The 24,525-nt window shown below is 39.9% G+C and overlaps 1 protein-coding gene across 1 annotated transcript in view; it reads right to left on the reverse strand.

Moving 5' to 3' along the window:
* Positions 1 to 20,237, reverse strand: part of LOC121291375 (suppressor APC domain-containing protein 2-like) — a 79,202-nt gene extending 58,965 nt beyond the window's left edge. Inside the window, exon 1 of the mRNA XM_041212461.1 lies at positions 19,638 to 20,237. Coding sequence (XP_041068395.1) covers positions 19,638 to 20,043 — 406 coding nt within the window. The 5' untranslated portion in view covers positions 20,044 to 20,237. The remainder of the gene's footprint in view (positions 1 to 19,637) is intronic.
* Positions 20,238 to 24,525: the final 4,288 nt, after the last annotated feature.

Here is a 24,525-nt window from a genome sequence, read left to right on the forward strand (position 1 = left end):
GGATTTATTTTGCTGAAGTGCCCATCCAATTTCCTTTTGAAATCATTCTCCATTGAAGATTAAAATCAAATGTGGTGTTAAACCAGTGTTGCACCCATTCCCACCAGTTTACCAATGGGTGGGATGGGTTAAAACTGCCCTTTGAAGTTTTGCTGTTACTCTCCTTGTATCCCATGTGGGTTTAATAACTGACTCTCTGCTTCATTACTCTGTACATACACAACAGCCAGGAATAACTCATTGTCTGTGGATTCAAATCTACTCTGGGTCAATCAAGTGTACCTAATGTGTTATCATGTCATTTAACCACACCCCCACCACTGTCCCTCCACGATCCCCAGCAAGAAAAAGATTAAACAGCTGCTGTTTCGAAGTGGACTGTTTCCAACTGCTGTCAAGTGGAACTGTGTGCCTGTGCACGGATGAACAATGAATGTCAGTGCCTCTGGAAAGCGGGTCAATGGGATTGATATTTAGTTAGTCAACAACAGGAGCTGCTCCCCCAGAGCATGGCAACCATATCGGAGAAGGGCCGGTCTGATTGTCTGCTTGTATGTGAGAGAGAGAGAGAGAGATAAAAAATGGTGGGGGGTGGGTGGGTGGGGGTGGGGGTTGGAGTGGAGAGAGAACAAGAGAATGAAAAAGGAGATAGTGAGAGGGAGGGAGATGGTGAAAAGAAGAGAGAGACAGAGGAAAAAATGAGGAAGAGAAAAAGAAAGAGGCCAATAGAGAGAGTGAGATAAACTAAGCAAAATAGATAAAGAGAAAGAAACAGAGTACGAGAAAGTGAGAGGAACAGAGAATGAGAAAGTGAGAGAAAGAGAACATAAAATATGGATGGGCAGGAAATATAATATTAAAATGAGCAGGGATATCCTGCCCTCTGTTCTCACAGTTTTTTTATTACATATTTGCCCAAACAGTTGATACTTATGGTGAGTTCCCAGTTTCTATTGCCAGATTATTATACATTTATTACTAATAGTTTGTTATTCACACTGTATTAAATTCTTCCTGTCTCTGTTGGATCTATTAATTAGAAAGTATTTAAATTATTAAAATCACACACTTTGCATCCATTTCTTGCTCTCTGTTTTACTTTCAAATATATTAATAATCTGATACTTGCACACTCTGTGTACAGCTCATGCTGTTGCGTTTTACTACTAAATATATTAATAATCTGATACTCATACACTCTGTGTCCAGCTTCTGCTCTCTGTTTTACTATTAAATATATTAATCTGATACTCACACATTCTGTGCCCAGCTCCTGCTCTATGTTTTACTATTAAATATATTAATAATCAGATACACACACACACTTTGTGCCCACTCCTGCTGCCTGGTTTACTATTAAATATATTAACAATCTGATACTCACACACACTGTGCCCAGCTCTTGATCTCTGTTTTACTATTGAATATCTTAATAATCTGATACTCACACACTCTGTGCCCAGCTCCTGCTGCCTGTTTTGCTATTAAATTTATTAATAATCTGATGCTCACACACTCTGTGCCCAGATCCTGCTGCCTGTTTTGCTATTAAATTTATTAATAATCTGATGCTCACACACTCTGTGCCCAGATCCTGCTGCCTGTTTTACTATTAAATATAATAATAATCTGATACTCACACACTCTGTGCCCAGCTCCTGCTACCTGTTTTAATATTAAGTATATTAATATGATACACACACACTATGCCAAGCTCCTGCTGCCTGTTTTACTATTGAATATATTAATAATCTGATACTCACACACTCTGTGCCCAGCTCCTGCTGCCTGTTTTACTATTAAATATATTAACAATCTGATACTCACACACTCTGTGCCCATCCCATAATTGCCTGTTTTACTATTAAATATATTAATCTGATACTCACACATTCTGTACCCAGCTCCTGCTCTATGTTTTACTATTAAATATATTAATAATCAGATACTCTCACACACTTTGTGCCCAGCTCCTGCTGCCTGGTTTACTATTAAATATATTAACAATCTGATACTCACACACACTGTGCCCAGCTCTTGCTCTCTGTTTTACTATTGAATATCTTAATAATCTGATACTCACACAACTGTGCCCAGCTCCCGCTGCCTGTTGGACTATTAACTATATTAATCTGATACTCACACACACTGTGCGAACTCCTGCTCTCTGTTTTACTAATGAATATCTTAATAATCTGATACTCACACAACTGTGCCCAGCTCCTGCTGCCTGTTTGACTATTAAATATATTAATCTGATACTCACACACACTGTGCCAACTCCTGCTCCCTGCTTTACTATTAAATATATTAAAAATCTGATACTCACACACTCTGTGCCCAGCTCCTGCTGCCTGTTTCACTATTAAGTATATTAATATGATACTCACACACACTGTGCCCAGCTCCTGCTGCCTGTTTTACTATTGAATATATTAATAATCTGATACTCACACACTCTGTGCCCAGCTCCTGCTGCCTGTTTTACTATTAAATATATTAACAATCTGATACTCACACACTCTGTGCCCATCTCCTGCTGCCTGTTTTACTATTAAATATATTAATCTGATACTCAAACATTCTGTACCCAGCTCCTGCTCTATGTTTTACTATTAAATATATTAATAATCAGATACTCTCACACACTTTGTGCCCAGCTCCTGCTGCCTGGTTTACTATTAAATATATTAACAATCTGATACTCACACACACTGTGCCCAGCTCTTGCTCTCTGTTTTACTATTGAATATCTTAATAATCTGATACTCACACAACTGTGCCCAGCTCCCGCTGCCTGTTGGACTATTAACTATATTAATCTGATACTCACACACACTGTGCGAACTCCTGCTCTCTGTTTTACTAATGAATATCTTAATAATCTGATACTCACACAACTGTGCCCAGCTCCTGCTGCCTGTTTGACTATTAAATATATTAACCTCAAACTCACACACACTGTGCCCAGCTCCTGCTCTTTGTTTTACTATTGAATATCTTAATAATCTGATACTCACACAACTGTGCCCAGCTCCTGCTGCCTGTTTGACTATTAAATATATTAATCTGATACTCACACACACTGTGCCAACTCCAGCTCTCTGCTTTACTATTAAATATATTAAAAATTTGATACTCACACACTCTGTGCCCAGCTCCTGCTACCTGTTTTACTATTAAGTATATTAATATGATAGTCACACACACTGTGCCAGCTCCTGCTGCCTGTTTTACTATTGAATATATTAATAATCTGATACTCACACACTCTGTGCCCAGCTCCTGCTACCTGTTTTACTATTAAGTATATTAATATGATAGTCACACACACTGAGCCCAGCTCCTGCTGCCTGTTTTACTATTGAATATATTAATAATCTGATACTCACACACACTGTGCCCAGCTCCTGCTACCTGTTGTATATTAATATGATACTCACACACTGTGCCCAGATCCTGCTGCCTGTTTTACTATTGAATATATTAATAATCTGATACTCACACACACTGTGCCCAGCTCCTGCTGCCTGTTTGACTATTAAGTATATTAATATGATAGTCACACACACTGTGCCCAGCTCCTGCTGCCTGTTTTACTATTGAATATATTAATAATCTGATACTCACACACTCTGTGTCCAGCTCCTGCTGCCTGTTTTACTATTAAATATATTAACAATCTGATACTCACACACTCTGTGCCCAGCTCCTGCTGCCTGTTTTACTATTAAATATATTAATCTGATACGCAAACATTCTGTGCCCAGCTCCTGCTCTCTGTTTTACTATTAAATATATTAATAATCAGATACTCACACACACTTTGTGCCCAGATCCTGCTGCCTGGTTTACTATTAAATATATTAACAATCTGATACTCACACACACTGTGCCCAGCTCCTGCTCTCTGTTTTACTATTGAATATCTTAATAATCTGATACTCACACAACTGTGCCCAGCTCCTGCTGTCTGTTGGACTATTAAATATATTAATCTGATACTCACACACACTGTGCGAACTCCTGCTCTCTGTTTTACTATTGAATATCTTAATAATCTGATACTCACACAACTGTGCCCAGCTCCTGCTGCCTGTTTGACTATTAAATATATTAACCTCAAACTCATACACACTGTGCCCAGCTCCTGCTCTCTGTTTTACTATTGAATATCTTAATAATCTGATACTCACACAACTGTACCCAGCTCCTGCTACCTGTTTTACTATTAAGTATATTAATATGATACTCACACACACTGTGCCCAGCTCCTGCTGCCTGTTTTACTATTGAAAATATTAATAATCTGATACTCACACACACTGTGCCCAGCTCCTGCTGCCTGTTTTACTATTGAATATATTAATAATCTGATACGCACACACACTGTGCCCAGCTCCTGCTGCCTGTTTTACTATTGAATATATTAATAATCTGATACTCACACACTCTGTGCCCAGCTCCTGCTACCTGTTGTATATTAATATGATACTCACACACTGTGCCCAGCTCCTGCTGCCTGTTTTACTATTGAATATATTAATAATCTGACACTCACACACACTGTGCCCAGCTCCTGCAGCCTGTTTTACTAGTAACTATATTAATAATCAGATTATCACACACACTGTGCCCAGCTCCTGCTCTCCGTTTTACTATTGAATATATTAATAATCTGATACTCACAGATTCTGTGCCCAGCTCCTGCTGCCTGTTTGACTATTAAATATATTAATCTGATACTCACACACTCTGTGCCAACTCCTGCTCCCTGCTTTACTATTAAATATATTAAAAATTTGATACTCACACACTCTTTGCCCAGCTCCTGCTGACTGTTTGACTATTAAATATATTAATCTGATACTCACACACTCTGTGCCAACTCCTGCTCCCTGCTTTACTATTAAATATATTAAAAATTTGATACTCACACACTCTGTGCCCAGCTCCTGCTGCCTGTTTTACTACTAAGTACATTAATATGATACTCACACACACTGTGCCCAGCTCCTGCTCTCTGTTTTACTATTAAATATATTAACAATCTGATACTCACACACACTGTGCCCAGCTCCTGCTGCCTGTTTGACTATTAACTATATTAATCTGATGCTCACACACACTGTGCCCAGCTGTTGCTGCCTGTTTTACTATTGAATATATTAATAATCAGATACTCACACACACTGTGCCCAGCTCCTGCTCTCTGTTTTACTATTGAATATCTTAATAATCTGATACTCACACAACTGTGCCCAGCTCCTGCTGCCTGTTTTACTATTAAATACATTAACAATCTGATACTCACACACACTGTGCCCAGCTCCTGCTCTCTGTTTTACTATTGAATATCTTCATAATCTGATACTCACACAACTGTGCCCAGCTCCTGCTGCCTGTTGGACTATTAAATATATTAATCTGATACTCACACACACTGTGCGAACTCCTGCTCTCTGTTTTACTATTGAATATCTTAATAATCTGATACTCACACAACTGTGCCCAGCTCCTGCTGCCTGTTTGACTATTAAATATATTAACCTCAAACTCACACACACTGTGCCCAGCTCCTGCTCTCTGTTTTACTATTGAATATCTTAATAATCTGATACTCACACAACTGTGCCCAGCTCCTGCTGCCTGTTTGACTATTAAATATATTAATCTGATACTCACACACTCTGTGCCAACTCCTGCTCCCTGCTTTACTATTAAATATATTAAAAATTTGATACTCACACACTCTGTGCCCAGCTCCTGCTGACTGTTTGACCATTAAATATATTAATCTGATACTCACACACTCTGTGCCAACTCCTGCTCCCTGCTTTACTATTAAATATATTAAAAATTTGATACTCACACACTCTGTGCCCAGCTCCTGCTGCCTGTTTTACTACTAAGTACATTAATATGATACTCACACACACTGTGCCCAGCTCCTGCTCTCTGTTTTACTATTAAATATATTAACAATCTGATACTCACACACACTGTGCCCAGCTCCTGCTGCCTGTTTGACTATTAACTATATTAATCTGATGCTCACACACACTGTGCCCAGCTCCTGCTGCCTGTTTGACTATTAAATATATTAATCTGATACTCTCGCACTCTGTGTCCAGCTCCTCCTGCATGCTTTACTATTAATTATATTAAAAATCTGATACTCACACACTCTGTGCCCAGCTCCTGCTGCCTGTTTTACTATTAAATATGTTAATCTGATACTCACACACACTGTGCCCAGCTCCTGCTGCCTGTTTTATTATTGAATATATTAATAATCTGATAATCACACACACTGCCCAGCTCCTGCTGCCTGTTTTACTATTAAGTATATTAATAATCTGATACTCACAACTCTGTGCCCAGCTCCTGCTGCCTGTTTTACAATTAATTATAGTAACAATCTGATACTTACACTGTGCCCAGCTCCTGCTGCCTGTTTTACTATTAAATATATTAATCTGATACTCTCACACTTTGTGTCCAGCTCCTGCTCTCTGTTTTACTATTAAATATGTTAACAATCTGATACTCACACACTCTGTGTCCAGCTCCTGCTGCCTGTTTTACTATGGAATATATTAATAATCTGATACTCACTCACTCTGTGCACAGCTCCTGCTCTCTGTTTTACTCTTAAATACATTAATAATCTGATACTCACACACACTTTGTGCCCAGCTCCTGCTGCCTGTTTTACTATTAAATATGTTAATCTGATACTCACACACTTTGTGCCCAGCTCCTGCTGCCTGTTTTACTATTAAATATGTTAATCTGATACTCAGACACATTGTGCCCACAGCCTGCTGCCTGTTTTACTATTAAATATATTAATAATCTGATACTCACACACACTATGTCCAGCTCCTGCTGCCTGTTTTACTATTGAATATATTAATAATCTGATACTCACACACTCTGTGTCCAGCTCCTGATGCATGCTTTACTATTAAATATATTAATATGATACTCACACACTCTGTGCCCAGCTGCTGCTCTCTGTTTTACTATTAACTATATTAATAATCTGATACTCACACACTCTGTGACCAGCTCCTGCTCTCTGTTTTACTATTAAATATATTAATAATCTGATTCTCACACACTCTGTGCCCAGCTCCTGCTGACTGTTTGACTATTAAATATATTAATCTGATACTCACACACTCTGTGCCAACTCCTGCTCCCTGCTTTACTATTAAATATATTAAAAATTTGATACTCACACACTCTGTGCCCAGCTCCTGCTGCCTGTTTTACTACTAAGTACATTAATATGATACTCACACACACTGTGCCCAGCTCCTGCTCTCTGTTTTACTATTAAATATATTAACAATCTGATACTCACACACACTGTGCCCAGCTCCTGCTGCCTGTTTGACTATTAACTATATTAATCTGATGCTCACACACACTGTGCCCAGCTGTTGCTGCCTGTTTTACTATTGAATATATTAATAATCAGATACTCACACACACTGTGCCCAGCTCCTGCTCTCTGTTTTACTATTGAATATCTTAGTAATCTGATACTCACACAACTGTGCCCAGCTCCTGCTGCCTGTTTTACTATTAAATACATTAACAATCTGATACTCACACACACTGTGCCCAGCTCCTGCTCTCTGTTTTACTATTGAATATCTTCATAATCTGATACTCACACAACTGTGCTCAGCTCCTGCTGCCTGTTGGACTATTAAATATATTAATCTGATACTCACACACACTGTGCGAACTCCTGCTCTCTGTTTTACTATTGAATATCTTAATAATCTGATACTCACACAACTGTGCCCAGCTCCTGCTGCCTGTTTGACTATTAAATATATTAACCTCAAACTCACACACACTGTGCCCAGCTCCTGCTCTCTGTTTTACTATTGAATATCTTAATAATCTGATACTCACACAACTGTGCCCAGCTCCTGCTGCCTGTTTGACTATTAAATATATTAATCTGATACTCACACACTCTGTGCCAACTCCTGCTCCCTGCTTTACTATTAAATATATTAAAAATTTGATACTCACACACTCTGTGCCCAGCTCCTGCTGACAGTTTGACTATTAAATATATTAATCTGATACTCACACACTCTGTGCCAACTCCTGCTCCCTGCTTTACTATTAAATATATTAAAAATTTGATACTCACACACTCTGTGCCCAGCTCCTGCTGCCTGTTTTACTACTAAGTACATTAATATGATACTCACACACACTGTGCCCAGCTCCTGCTCTCTGTTTTACTATTAAATATATTAACAATCTGATACTCACACACACTGTGCCCAGCTCCTGCTGCCTGTTTGACTATTAACTATATTAATCTGATGCTCACACACACTGTGCCCAGCTCCTGCTGCCTGTTTGACTATTAAATATATTAATCTGATACTCTCGCACTCTATGTCCAGCTCCTCCTGCATGCTTTACTATTAATTATATTAAAAATCTGATACTCACACACTCTGTGCCCAGCTCCTGCTGCCTGTTTTACTATTAAATATGTTAATCTGATACTCACACACACTGTGCCCAGCTCCTGCTGCCTGTTTTACTATTGAATATATTAATAATCTGATAATCACACACACTGCCCAGCTCCTGCTGCCTGTTTTACTATTAAGTATATTAATAATCTGATACTCACAACTCTGTGCCCAGCTCCTGCTGCCTGTTTTACAATTAATTATAGTAACAATCTGATACTTACACTGTGCCCAGCTCCTGCTGCCTGTTTGACTATTAAGTATATTAATATGATAGTCACACACACTGTGCCCAGCTCCTGCTGCCTGTTTTACTACTGAATATATTAATAATCTGATACTCACACACTCTGTGTCCAGCTCCTGCTGCCTGTTTTACTATTAAATATATTAACAATCTGATACTCACACACTCTGTGCCCAGCTCCTGCTGCCTGTTTTACTATTAAATATATTAATCTGATACGCAAACATTCTGTGCCCAGCTCCTGCTCTCTGTTTTACTATTAAATATATTAATAATCAGATACTCACACACACTTTGTGCCCAGATCCTGCTGCCTGGTTTACTATTAAATATATTAACAATCTGATACTCACACACACTGTGCCCAGCTCCTGCTCTCTGTTTTACTATTGAATATCTTAATAATCTGATACTCACACAACTGTGCCCAGCTCCTGCTGTCTGTTGGACTATTAAATATATTAATCTGATACTCACACACACTGTGCGAACTCCTGCTCTCTGTTTTACTATTGAATATCTTAATAATCTGATACTCACACAACTGTGCCCAGCTCCTGCTGCCTGTTTGACTATTAAATATATTAACCTCAAACTCATACACACTGTGCCCAGCTCCTGCTCTCTGTTTTACTATTGAATATCTTAATAATCTGATACTCACACAACTGTGCCCAGCTCCTGCTACCTGTTTTACTATTAAGTATATTAATATGATACTCACACACACTGTGCCCAGCTCCTGCTGCCTGTTTTACTATTGAATATATTAATAATCTGATACTCACACACACTGTGCCCAGCTCCTGCTGCCTGTTTTACTATTGAATATATTAATAATCTGATACGCACACACACTGTGCCCAGCTCCTGCTGCCTGTTTTACTATTGAATATATTAATAATCTGATACTCACACACTCTGTGCCCAGCTCCTGCTACCTGTTGTATATTAATATGATACTCACACACAGTGCCCAGCTCCTGCTGCCTGTTTTACTATTGAATATATTAATAATCTGACACTCACACACACTGTGCCCAGCTCCTGCTGCTTGTTTTACTAGTAACTATATTAATAATCAGATTATCACACACACTGTGCCCAGCTCCTGCTCTCCGTTTTACTATTGAATATATTAATAATCTGATACTCACAGATTCTGTGCCCAGCTCCTGCTGCCTGTTTGACTATTAAATATATTAATCTGATACTCACACACTCTGTGCCAACTCCTGCTCCCTGCTTTACTATTAAATATATTAAAAATTTGATACTCACACACTCTGTGCCCAGCTCCTGCTGACTGTTTGACTATTAAATATATTAATCTGATACTCACACACTCTGTGCCAACTCCTGCTCCCTGCTTTACTATTAAATATATTAAAAATTTGATACTCACACACTCTGTGCCCAGCTCCTGCTGCCTGTTTTACTACTAAGTACATTAATATGATACTCACACACACTGTGCCCAGCTCCTGCTGCCTGTTTTACTATTAAATACATTAACAATCTGATACTCACACACACTGTGCCCAGCTCCTGCTCTCTGTTTTACTATTGAATATCTTCATAATCTGATACTCACACAACTGTGCCCAGCTCCTGCTGCCTGTTGGACTATTAAATATATTAATCTGATACTCACACACACTGTGCGAACTCCTGCTCTCTGTTTTACTATTGAATATCTTAATAATCTGATACTCACACAACTGTGCCCAGCTCCTGCTGCCTGTTTGACTATTAAATATATTAACCTCAAACTCACACACACTGTGCCCAGCTCCTGCTCTCTGTTTTACTATTGAATATCTTAATAATCTGATACTCACACAACTGTGCCCAGCTCCTGCTGCCTGTTTGACTATTAAATATATTAATCTGATACTCACACACTCTGTGCCAACTCCTGCTCCCTGCTTTACTATTAAATATATTAAAAATTTGATACTCACACACTCTGTGCCCAGCTCCTGCTGCCTGTTTTACTACTAAGTACATTAATATGATACTCACACACACTGTGCCCAGCTCCTGCTCTCTGTTTTACTATTAAATATATTAACAATCTGATACTCACACACACTGTGCCCAGCTCCTGCTGCCTGTTTGACTATTAACTATATTAATCTGATGCTCACACACACTGTGCCCAGCTCCTGCTGCCTGTTTGACTATTAAATATATTAATCTGATACTCTCGCACTCTGTGTCCAGCTCCTCCTGCATGCTTTACTATTAATTATATTAAAAATCTGATACTCACACACTCTGTGCCCAGCTCCTGCTGCCTGTTTTACTATTAAATATGTTAATCTGATACTCACACACACTGTGCCCAGCTCCTGCTGCCTGTTTTACTATTGAATATATTAATAATCTGATAATCACACACACTGCCCAGCTCCTGCTGCCTGTTTTACTATTAAGTATATTAATAATCTGATACTCACAACTCTGTGCCCAGCTCCTGCTGCCTGTTTTACAATTAATTATAGTAACAATCTGATACTTACACTGTGCCCAGCTCCTGCTGCCTGTTTTACTATTAAATATATTAATCTGATACTCTCATACTTTGTGTCCAGCTCCTGCTCTCTGTTTTACTATTAAATATGTTAACAATCTGATACTCACACACTCTGTGTCCAGCTCCTGCTGCCTGTTTTACTATGGAATATATTAATAATCTGATACTCACTCACTCTGTGCACAGCTCCTGCTCTCTGTTTTACTCTTAAATACATTAATAATCTGATACTCACACACACTTTGTGCCCAGCTCCTGCTGCCTGTTTTACTATTAAATATGTTAATCTGATACTCACACACTTTGTGCCCAGCTCCTGCTGCCTGTTTTACTATTAAATATGTTAATCTGATACTCAGACACATTGTGCCCACAGCCTGCTGCCTGTTTTACTATTAAATATATTAATAATCTGATACTCACACACACTATGTCCAGCTCCTGCTGCCTGTTTTACTATTGAATATATTAATAATCTGATACTCACACACTCTGTGTCCAGCTCCTGATGCATGCTTTACTATTAAATATATTAATATGATACTCACACACTCTGTGCCCAGCTGCTGCTCTCTGTTTTACTATTAACTATATTAATAATCTGATACTCACACACTCTGTAACCAGCTCCTGCTCTCTGTTTTACTATTAAATATATTAATAATCTGATTCTCACACACTCTGTGCCCAGCTCCTGCTGACTGTTTGACTATTAAATATATTAATCTGATACTCACACACTCTGTGCCAACTCCTGCTCCCTGCTTTACTATTAAATATATTAAAAATTTGAAACTCACACACTCTGTGCCCAGCTCCTGCTGCCTGTTTTACTACTAAGTACATTAATATGATACTCACACACACTGTGCCCAGCTCCTGCTCTCTGTTTTAGTATTAAATATATTAACAATCTGATACTCACACACACTGTGCCCAGCTCCTGCTGCCTGTTTGACTATTAACTATATTAATCTGATGCTCACACACACTGTGCCCAGCTGTTGCTGCCTGTTTTACTATTGAATATATTAATAATCAGATACTCACACACACTGTGCCCAGCTCCTGCTCTCTGTTTTACTATTGAATATCTTAATAATCTGATACTCACACAACTGTGCCCAGCTCCTGCTGCCTGTTTTACTATTAAATACATTAACAATCTGATACTCACACACACTGTGCCCAGCTCCTGCTCTCTGTTTTACTATTGAATATCTTCATAATCTGATACTCACACAACTGTGCCCAGCTCCTGCTGCCTGTTGGACTATTAAATATATTAATCTGATACTCACACACACTGTGCGAACTCCTGCTCTCTGTTTTACTATTGAATATCTTAATAATCTGAACTCACACAACTGTGCCCAGCTCCTGCTGCCTGTTTGACTATTAAATATATTAACCTCAAACTCACACACACTGTGCCCAGCTCCTGCTCTCTGTTTTACTATTGAATATCTTAATAATCTGATACTCACACAACTGTGCCCAGCTCCTGCTGCCTGTTTGACTATTAAATATATTAATCTGATACTCACACACTCTGTGCCAACTCCTGCTCCCTGCTTTACTATTAAATATATTAAAAATTTGATACTCACACACTCTGTGCCCAGCTCCTGCTGACTGTTTGACTATTAAATATATTAATCTGATACTCACACACTCTGTGCCAACTCCTGCTCCCTGCTTTACTATTAAATATATTAAAAATTTGATACTCACACACTCTGTGCCCAGCTCCTGCTGCCTGTTTTACTACTAAGTACATTAATATGATACTCACACACACTGTGCCCAGCTCCTGCTCTCTGTTTTACTATTAAATATATTAACAATCTGATACTCACACACACTGTGCCCAGCTCCTGCTGCCTGTTTGACTATTAACTATATTAATCTGATGCTCACACACACTGTGCCCAGCTGTTGCTGCCTGTTTTACTATTGAATATATTAATAATCAGATACTCACACACACTGTGCCTAGCTCCTGCTCTCTGTTTTACTATTGAATATCTTAATAATCTGATACTCACACACTCTGTGCCCAGCTCCTGCTGCCTGTTTGACTATTAAATATATTAATCTGATACTCTCGCACTCTGTGTCCAAATCCTCCTGCATGCTTTACTATTAAATATATTAAAAATCTGATACTCACACACTCTGTGCCCAGCTCCTACTGCCTGTTTTACTATTAAGTATATTAATATGATACTCACACACACTGTGCCCAGCTCCTGCTGCCTGTTTTACTATTGAATATATTAATAATCTGATAATCACACACACTGCCCAGCTCCTGCTGCCTGTTTTACTATTAAGTATATTAATAATCTGATACTCACAACTCTGTGCCCAGCTCCTGCTGCCTGTTTTACAATTAATTATAGTAACAATCTGATACTTACACTGTGCCCAGCTCCTGCTGCCTGTTTTACTATTAAATATATTAATCTGATACTCTCACACTTTGTGTCCAGCTCCTGCTCTCTGTTTTACTATTAAATATGTTAACAATCTGATACTCACACACTCTGTGTCCAGCTCCTGCTGCCTGTTTTACTATGGAATATATTAATAATCTGATACTCACTCACTCTGTGCACAGCTCCTGCTACCTGTTGTATATTAATATGATACTCACACACTGTGCCCAGCTCCTGCTGCCTGTTTTACTATTGAATATATTAATAATCTGACACTCACACACACTGTGCCCAGCTCCTGCAGCCTGTTTTACTAGTAACTATATTAATAATCAGATTATCACACACACTGTGCCCAGCTCCTGCTCTCTGTTTTACTATTGAATATCTTAATAATCTGATACTCACAGATTCTGTGCCCAGCTCCTGCTGCCTGTTTGACTATTAAATATATTAATCTGATACTCACACACTCTGTGCCAACTCCTGCTCCCTGCTTTACTATTAAATATATTAAAAATTTGATACTCACACACTCTGTGCCCAGCTCCTGCTGCCTGTTTTACTACTAAGTACATTAATATGATACTCACACACACTGTGCCCAGCTCCTGCTCTCTGTTTTACTATTAAATATATTAACAATCTGATACTCACACACACTGTGCCCAGCTCCTGCTGCCTGTTTGACTATTAACTATATTAATCTGATGCTCACACACACTGTGCCCAGCTGTTGCTGCCTGTTTTACTATTGAATATATTAATAATCAGATACTCACACACACTGTGCCCAGCTCCTGCTCTCTGTTTTACTATTGAATATCTTCATAATCTGATACTCACACAACTGTGCCCAGCTCCTGCTGCCTGTTGGACTATTAAATATATTAATCTGATACTCACACACACTGTGCGAACTCCTGCTCTCTGTTTTACTATTGAATATCTTAATAATCTGAACTCACACAACTGTGCCCAGCTCCTGCTGCCTGTTTGACTATTAAATATATTAACCTCAAACTCACACACACTGTGCCCAGCTCCTGCTCTCTGTTTTACTATTGAATATCTTAATAATCTGATACTCACAGATTCTGTGCCCAGCTCCTGCTGCCTGTTTGACTATTAAATATATTAATCTGATACTCACACACTCTGTGCCAACTCCTGCTCCCTGCTTTACTATTAAATATATTAAAAATTTGATACTCACACACTCTGTGCCCAGCTCCTGCTGACTGTTTGACTATTAAATATATTAATCTGATACTCACACACTCTGTGCCAACTCCTGCTCCCTGCTTTACTATTAAATATATTAAAAATTTGATACTCACACACTCTGTGCCCAGCTCCTGCTGCCTGTTTTACTACTAAGTACATTAATATGATACTCACACACACTGTGCCCAGCTCCTGCTCTCTGTTTTACTATTAAATATATTAACAATCTGATACTCACACACACTGTGCCCAGCTCCTGCTGCCTGTTTGACTATTAACTATATTAATCTGATGCTCACACACACTGTGCCCAGCTGTTGCTGCCTGTTTTACTATTGAATATATTAATAATCAGATACTCACACACACTGTGCCTAGCTCCTGCTCTCTGTTTTACTATTGAATATCTTAATAATCTGATACTCACACACTCTGTGCCCAGCTCCTGCTGCCTGTTTGACTATTAAATATATTAATCTGATACTCTCGCACTCTGTGTCCAAATCCTCCTGCATGCTTTACTATTAAATATATTAAAAATCTGATACTCACACACTCTGTGCCCAGCTCCTACTGCCTGTTTTACTATTAAGTATATTAATATGATACTCACACACACTGTGCCCAGCTCCTGCTGCCTGTTTTACTATTGAATATATTAATAATCTGATAATCACACACACTGCCCAGCTCCTGCTGCCTGTTTTACTATTAAGTATATTAATAATCTGATACTCACAACTCTGTGCCCAGCTCCTGCTGCCTGTTTTACAATTAATTATAGTAACAATCTGATACTTACACTGTGCCCAGCTCCTGCTGCCTGTTTTACTATTAAATATATTAATCTGATACTCTCACACTTTGTGTCCAGCTCCTGCTCTCTGTTTTACTATTAAATATGTTAACAATCTGATACTCACACACTCTGTGTCCAGCTCCTGCTGCCTGTTTTACTATGGAATATATTAATAATCTGATACTCACTCACTCTGTGCACAGCTCCTGCTCTCTGTTTTACTCTTAAATACATTAATAATCTGATACTCACACACACTTTGTGCCCAGCTCCTGCTGCCTGTTTTACTATTAAATATGTTAATCTGATACTCACACACTTTATGCCCAGCTCCTGCTGCCTGTTTTACTATTAAATATGTTAATCTGATACTCACACACATTGTGCCCACAGCCTGCTGCCTGTTTTACTATTAAATATATTAATAATCTGATACTCACACACACTATGTCCAGCTCCTGCTGCCTGTTTTACTATTGAATATATTAATAATCTGATACTCACACACTCTGTGTCCAGCTCCTGATGCATGCTTTACTATTAAATATATTAATATGATACTCACACACTCTGTGCCCAGCTGCTGCTCTCTGTTTTACTATTAACCATATTAATAATCTGATACTCACACACTCTGTGACCAGTTCCTGCTCTCTGTTTTACTATTAAATATATTAATAATCTGATTCTCACAAACTCTGTGCCCAGCTCTTGTTCTCTGTTTTACTATTAAATATATTAATCTGATACTCAAACACTCTGTGCCCAGCTCCTACTCTCTGTTTTACTATTAAATATATTAATAATCTGATAGTCACACACACTGTACCCAGCTCTTGCTGCCTGTTTTACTATTAAATTTATTAATAATCTGGTACTCACACACACTGTGCCCAGCTCCTGCTGCCTGTTTTGCAATTAATTATATTAACAATCTGATACTCACACTGTGCCCAGCTCCTGCTGCCTGTTTTACTATTAAATATATTAATCTGATACTCACACACTTTGTGTCCAGCTCCTGCTCTCTGTTTTACTATTAAATATGTTAACAAGCTGATACTCACACACTCTGTGTCCAGCTCCTGCTGCCTGTTTTACTATGGAATATATTAATAATCTGATACTCACACACTCTGTGCCCAGCTCCTGCTCTCTGTTTGAATATTAAATATATTAATAATCTGATACTCACACACACTGTGCCCAGCTCCTGTTGCCTGTTTTACTATTAAATATATTAATCTGATACTCACACACTTTGTGCCCAGCTCCTGCTGCCTGTTTTACTATGGAATATATTAATAATCTGATACTCACACACTCTGTGCCCAGCTCCTGCTCTCTGTTTGAATATTAAATATATTAATAATCTGATACTCACACACACTGTGCCCAGCTCCTGTTGCCTGTTTTACTATTAAATATATTAATCTGATACTCACACACTTTGTGCCCAGCTCCTGCTGCCTGGTTTACTATTAAATATATTAATAATCTGATACGCACACACACTGTGCCCAGCTCCTGCTGCCTGTTTTACTAATAAATATATCAATAATCTGATACTCACACACTTTGTGCCCAGCTCCTGATGTCGTGTTTTACCACTGAATATATTAATAATCTGATACTCACACACATTGTGCCAGGCTCCTGCTGCCTGTTTTACTATTAAATATATTAATAATCTGATACTCACACACATTGTGCCAGGCTCCTGCTGCCTGTTTTACTATTAAATATATTAATAATCTGATACTCACACACACTGTGCCCAGCTCCTGCTGCCTGTTTTACTAATAAATATATCAATAATCTGATACTCACACACTTTGTGCCCAGCTCCTGATGTCGTGTTTTACCATTTATATATTAATAATCTAATACTCACACATAGTGTGCCCAGCTCCTGCTCTCTGTTTGACTATTAAATATATTAACAACCTGATACTCACACACTTTGTGCCCAGCTCCGGCTGCCTGTTTTACTATTAAATACATTAATCTGATACTCACACACTCTGTGCCCAGCTCCTGCTGCCTGTTTTACTATTAAATATATTAACAATCTGATACTCACACACACTGTGCCCAGCTCCTGCTCTCTGTTTGACTATTAAATATATTAACAATCTGATAATCACACACAGTGTGCCCAGCTCCTGCTCTCTGTTTGACTATTAAATATATTAACAATCTGATACTCACACACTTTGTGCCCAGCTCCTGCTGCCTGTTTTACTATTAAATATATTAATAATCTGATACTCACAAACTGTGCCCAGCTCCTGCTGCCTGTTTTACTATTAAATATATTAACAATCTGATACTCACACACTCTGTGCCCAGCTCCTGCTGCCTGTTTTACTATTAAATATATTAACAATCTGATACTCACACACACTGTGCCCAGCTCCTGCTCTCTGTTTTACGATTAAATACATTAATAATCTGATACTCACACATACTTTGTGCCCAGCTCCTGCTGCCTGTTTTACTATTAAATATGTTAATCTGATACTCACACACATTGTGCCCACCGCCTGCTGCCTGTTTTAATATTAAATATATTAATAATCTGATACTCACACACTTTGTGCCCAGCTCCTGCTGCCTGTTTTACTATTAAATATGTTAATCTGATACTCACACATTGTGCCCACCGCCTGCTGCCTGTTTTAATATTAAATACATTAATAATCTGATACTCACACACTCTGTGCCCAGCTCCTGCTCTCTGTTTTACTATTAAATATGTTAACAATCTGATACTCAGGCACTCTCTGTCCAGCTCCTGCTGCCTGTTTTACTATTAAATATATTAATCTGATACTCACACACTCTGTGCCCAGCTCCTGCTGCCTGTTTTACTATTAAATATGTTAACAATCTGATACTCACACACACTGTGTCCAGCTCCTGCTCTCTGTTTTACTATTAAATATGTTAACGATCTGATACTCACGCACTCTGTGTCCAGCTCCTGCTGCCTGTTTTACTATTAAATATATTAATCTGATACTCACACACTTTGTGTCCAGCTCCTGCTCTCTGTTTTACGATTAAATACATTAATAATCTGATACTCAAACACACTTTGTGCCCAGCTCCTGCTCTCTGTTTTACTATTAAATATGTTAATCTGATACTCACACACTTTGTGCCCAGCTCCTGCTGCCTGTTTTACTATTAAATATGTTAACAATCTGATACTCACACACACTGTGCCCAGCTCCTGCTGCCTGTTTTACTATTAAATATGTTAACAATCTGATACTCACACACTTTGTGCCCAGCTCCTGCTGCCTGTTTTACTATTAAATATGTTAACAATCTGATACTCACACACACTTTGTGCCCAGCTCCTGCTGCCTGTTTTACTATTAAATATGTTAACAATCTGATACTCACACACACTGTGCCCAGCTCCTGCTCTCTGTTTTACTATTAAATATGTTAATCTGATACTCACACACTTTGTGCCCAGCTCCTGCTGCCTGTTTTACTATTAAATATGTTAACAATCTGATACTCACGCACTCTGTGTCCAGCTCCTGCTGCCTGTTTTACTATTAAATATATTAATCTGATACTCACACACTTTGTGCCCAGCTCCTGCTGCCTGTTTTACTATTAAATATGTTAACAATCTGATACTCACACACTCTGTGCCCAGCTCCTGCTGCCTGTTTTACTATTAAATATGTTAACAATCTGATACTCACACACTCTGTGCCCAGCTCCTGCTGCCTGTTTTACTATTAAATATGTTAACAATCTGATACTCACACACACTGTGCCCAGCTCCTGCTCTCTGTCCTGGGCTGTTTGTCAATGACCTGTTAATCTGACATTCACTCACCTTTCGCCCACGTCCTGTTGTCTGTCGCCAGTCTCTCGGCCCCTTTCCCCGCCGGGTCTCTGTGCTGGGAGGTGCCCAGGGCTGGCCGCTGCTCCTGCCCGCCTCCCGGACCCGGGCTCTCGGTCTCTTGCTGCAGCGCCGTCCTGATGCCGGCCAACAGGCGGGGGAAGGTGAGCTGGCCGCTGGGCGCTGCCACTCGGCGGAGGCAAGGCATGAGGCCGGGCGGCAGCGCCGGCTCCCGGCTGCCTTCCCCCCGCCAGCGGCTCTCGATCTCCCGCAGGTCCACCGAGCCCCGACCCTCCTGGTCCAGGATGTCGAAGAGGGTCCGCAGGCTGAGCAGGAAGGCGCGGGGCAGGCAGCGCTCCCGCTCCCGGGGCTGGGGCTGGGGCAGCTCCGGCCGGCTCATCGCAGCCGCACAGCCCAGTGACTCAAGCCCAGGGAGAGGGGGAGCCCACAGCCGGCTCACATCGGACAACAACTCCTGGTTCTGCTCCCGGGGTCGGGGGGGGTGGGTGGTGGAGAGGGCAATAAATCCTGAGCGGAGAGGCAGGGAAAGCGTAACTGGGTGTGGGGGTGTGTGTGTGTGTGCAGCTACAGAGCTCAAACTAGCAGAAAGTGAGATGGAAAATGACCAGCTGACAGAGACAGATTATCAGTGACAGATAGACGCACCAGTGAACACAGAGCTGCATAACAGAATGTCACAAAGCTGTAAAAAGATAGATTAATAAATGATGCTCAGTTCCTGCTGAGTGTTTTACTATTAAGTATCCTAATAATCTGATATTCACACGCTCTGTGCCCAGTTCCTGATGCCTGTCTTACTATTAAATATATGAATAATCTGATAGTCACGCACTCTGTGCCCAGTTCCTTCTGTCCGTTTTATTTTGAAATATATTAATAATCTAAAATTCACACGCTCTGTGCCCAGTTCCTGGTGCCTGTCTTACTATTAAATATATGAATAATCTGATAGTCACGCACTCTGTGCCCAGTTCCTTCTGTCCGTTTTATTTTGAAATATATTAATAATCTAAAATTCACACGCTCTGTGCCCAGTTCCTGATGCCTGTCTTACTATTAAATATATGAATAATCTGATAGTCACACGCTCTGTGCCCAGTTCCTTCTGTCCGTTTTATTTTGAAATATATTAATAATCTAAAATTCACACAGTCTGTGCTCAGTTCCTGGTGCCTGTCTTACTACTAAATATATGAATAATCTGATAGTCACACAGTCTGTGCCCAGTTCCTGATGCCTGTCTTACTATTAAATATATGAATAATCTGATAGTCACGCACTCTGTGCCCAGTTCCTTCTGTCCGTTTTATTTTGAAATATATTAATAATCAAAAATTCACACAGTCTGTGCTCAGTTCCTGGTGCCTGTCTTACTATTAAATATATGAATAATCTGATAGTCACGCACTCTGTGCCCAGTTCCTGCTCTCCAGATGGGAAAACATACAAATACTGATAGGGAAAATGTTGTTTTCATACAGCACTTTTCGCCACTGCTGAACAGTTTCAAAACACTTTAAAAACCAAGTGCGTTTTTGAGGTGTTGCATATGAATTTGGTGCAGGAGTAGGCCATTCGGCCCCTTCGATCCTGCTCCCCCATTCAATAAGATCACGGCTGATCTGATTGTGCTGTCAATTCCATATTCTGCCCTGATAACCTTTGGCCCCCATGTTCGTCAAAACTATTTAATGACCATGCATCCACTGCCCCCTGGGGCAGACAGTCCCAAAGACTCGTGACTCTGTGAGAGAAAAACAATTCTTCTCGGCTCTGTCTTAAGTGGGAACCCACAGATTTTCAAACTGTGCTCCCTAGTTCTAGTCTCTCCACAAGGAGAAACATCATTTCTGCATCCAATCTGTCAAGTCCCCTCGGGATCTTATATGTTTTAATTACACAACCATCCCAGGTATCAGCTGGGTGAACCTCTGAACTGCTCCCAATGCAGTTACGTCCTTTCTTAAATAAAGGGACCAAACCGTGCACAGTACTCCAGATGTGGTCTCATCAGTGCCCTGTACAGCGGTAGCAATGCTTCCCTATTTTTATATTGCATGCCCCTCACAATAAATGACAACATTCCATTCGCCTTTCTAATCACTTGCTGTATCTGCACACCAAAATGTTGTAATGTAGGAAACACAGCAGCCAATTTGCGCACAGCAAGCTCCCACAAACAGCAATGCGAAAGCGACCAGATAACATGTTCCTGTGATGTCGATTGATGGAATAAAGTCAATCAAGACATTGGGGAGAACGCCCCTGCTCTTCTTCGAAATAACGTCTTCAGATCTTTCACACCCACCCAGGACCTCAATTTGACATTTGACCTAGAAAGGCAGTGCAGTGCTTCCAACAGTCCGCATCAGCCTTGATTAGTGGACTCAAGCCTGGAGAGGGAATTTGAACCTAGAACATTCTGACGCAAAGGCAAAGGGCTACCAACTGAGCCACAGCTAGCACACACGAATGCACAGATTGGAGAGGTTTTGATACACAAATATATATGCAGCTAGAGATGATAAATGGAAAGATTGAAGTGAAGAAAGGATTCAGATGAAAGGTCACAGACCTGAAACATTAACTTTGATTTTCTCTCCACAGATGCTGCAAGACCTGCCGAGTATTTCCAGCATTTTCTGTTGTTGCTTCAGATTTATATTGCGTCCAGTGTTAACTCTTTATGTTTTCCTGGTTTTTTGTTGCACTAGATGGTCAGAGATTTTGAGATGTCAGCAACAACTTGCATTTATACAATGTGCCTTTAAACCTACTAAAACATCGCAGGGCACCTTCAAAGAAACAAAATCCAACACAATTTGACAAAAAACCACACAAGGTGATAATTGAGACAGGTGACCAACAAGTTTGATTAATGAGCTAAGTTTAAGGGGCATCTTAAAGGAGGAGAAAGGTATGGAGATGGAGAGTTTTAGGGATTGAATTCCACAGTTTAGAGTCTTGGCAGCGGACGGCACCCCGGCCAATTTTGGAATATTTAAAATCTGGAGTTCTCAGCAGAGCAGGGTGGAGGAGCTGAGATATCATGGAGGTTTGTGGAGGTTTGTAGGGCTGGATGGGGGGTTATAGAGATAGTGAGGTAGCCTTTGTATATCATCAAATTGAATATTTAATGACCAGATTTAAGCTGGAAAACAAAAGAGACAAATTATTGATCTGATAAGGAAATTGTGGAGTTTACAATTAAAACATAGTCATAATACACAGTGCTTTCGATAGAAAATAGACTTGGGGGGGGGAGTACTAAATAGACAAGTAAATTTATGTTAAAGGGGGAGTTTTGTCTCAAAAGGAATACTGAATAGAGAACTTTGTCTTTTCAAAGCTATGTTATAGTAATTATTATCGCAGATTCCTGAAGTATCTGCAGAACATTACTTCTTCCATCATTGTCACCTTTGTTTTAAATGGCTTAAGCCCTTAATGAGCAGAGAAATTGCAATACCATGTACCAAACAGCAGTACCCCTGTCTGTCACTGACGGCGATATCAATGCTCATAATTCAGTTCATTAGGAAGTACAATATCACCCTCTGTTGGCCAGTGTATACGGACTGAGAAATGAACTCCTGTTGCAGAATGTGTCTCTTACAGAAAGAGTGAACATGAATTTATTTATACGGTGTCTTTAGAACGTCATGTAAAATCTCAAAGTGTTTTACAGCCAATGAAGTACTTTTGAAGTGTTGTTGTTATTCCAACCCGCTCCTGGCTGGTCTCCCACATTTTCCCCTCTGCACACTTGAGGCCATCCAAATCTCTGCTGCCCGTGTGTATACTCGAGCAAGTCCCATTCCCCTATCACCCCAGTGCTCACTGACCTACACTGGCTTCCAGTCCAGCAGCACCTTGATTTTAAAATTCTCATCCTTGCTTTCAAATCCCTCCATGACCTCTCTCTTCTCCTCCAGCCCACAACCCTGCCCTCCTCTAACCCCTGGCCTCTTGTGCATCCCCGATTGTAATTGGTCCACCACTGGTGATCGTGCTTTCATGTGCCTAGATTCTAAGCTCTGGTGTTCCCTCCCTAAACCTCACTACCTCTCTACCTCATTTACCTCCTTTCAGACACTCCGTAAACCCTACTTCTTTGACCAAGCTTTGGTTACCTGACCTAATATCCCCTTAAGTGGCTCAGAGTCATATTTTGTTTTCTAAATGCGCCTGTGAAGTGACTTGGGATGTTGTAATACATTAAAAGCACCATATAAATGTAAGTTGTTGTTGCAATGGAGGAAACACAGCAAGCAGTTTGTGCACAGCAAGATCCCAAAAGCAGCCTTGTTGCAAATGACCAGATAGTCTGCTTTAGTGATGTTGGTTCAGGTATAACTATTGACTTGAAAACTGGGGAGGACCTCTCTGCAGAATAATGTCCCAGGATATTCCACAGCCACATGAAAGGGGCAGTCAGGGCCTTATTTGAACATCTCATCCAAAAACAGCAGTGACTCCAACAGCACAACACTCAGAGGATCAGCTTAGATTTTGTATTCAAGTCTCTGGAGTCAGACCTGAACTGACAACCTTCTGACCTAGAAGTAATAGTGCTGTTGAATTAACCAGAGCTAACTTCAAAAGCCACTGGCTGCTATCATTTTAATGGCTGTTTGCTTTGATTACAAACGCTTCCACTCTATCCTATTGAGGGGAGATGGTGGTGTTGTGGTAATTTCATTAGATTAGAGGCCCGGGGTAATTCTCTGGAGACATCCTGCCATGCTAACTGGTGGAATTTATATTCAATTCATAAACCTGGAATTAAAAGCTAGTCTCAGTAATGGTGACCATGACAATTATCATTGTAAAAGCCTACCTGATTCACTAATGCCCTTTA

Source organism: Carcharodon carcharias, chromosome 19, assembly GCF_017639515.1.
Source record: "Carcharodon carcharias isolate sCarCar2 chromosome 19, sCarCar2.pri, whole genome shotgun sequence".
NCBI classification, from domain to species: Eukaryota; Metazoa; Chordata; class Chondrichthyes; order Lamniformes; family Lamnidae; genus Carcharodon; species Carcharodon carcharias.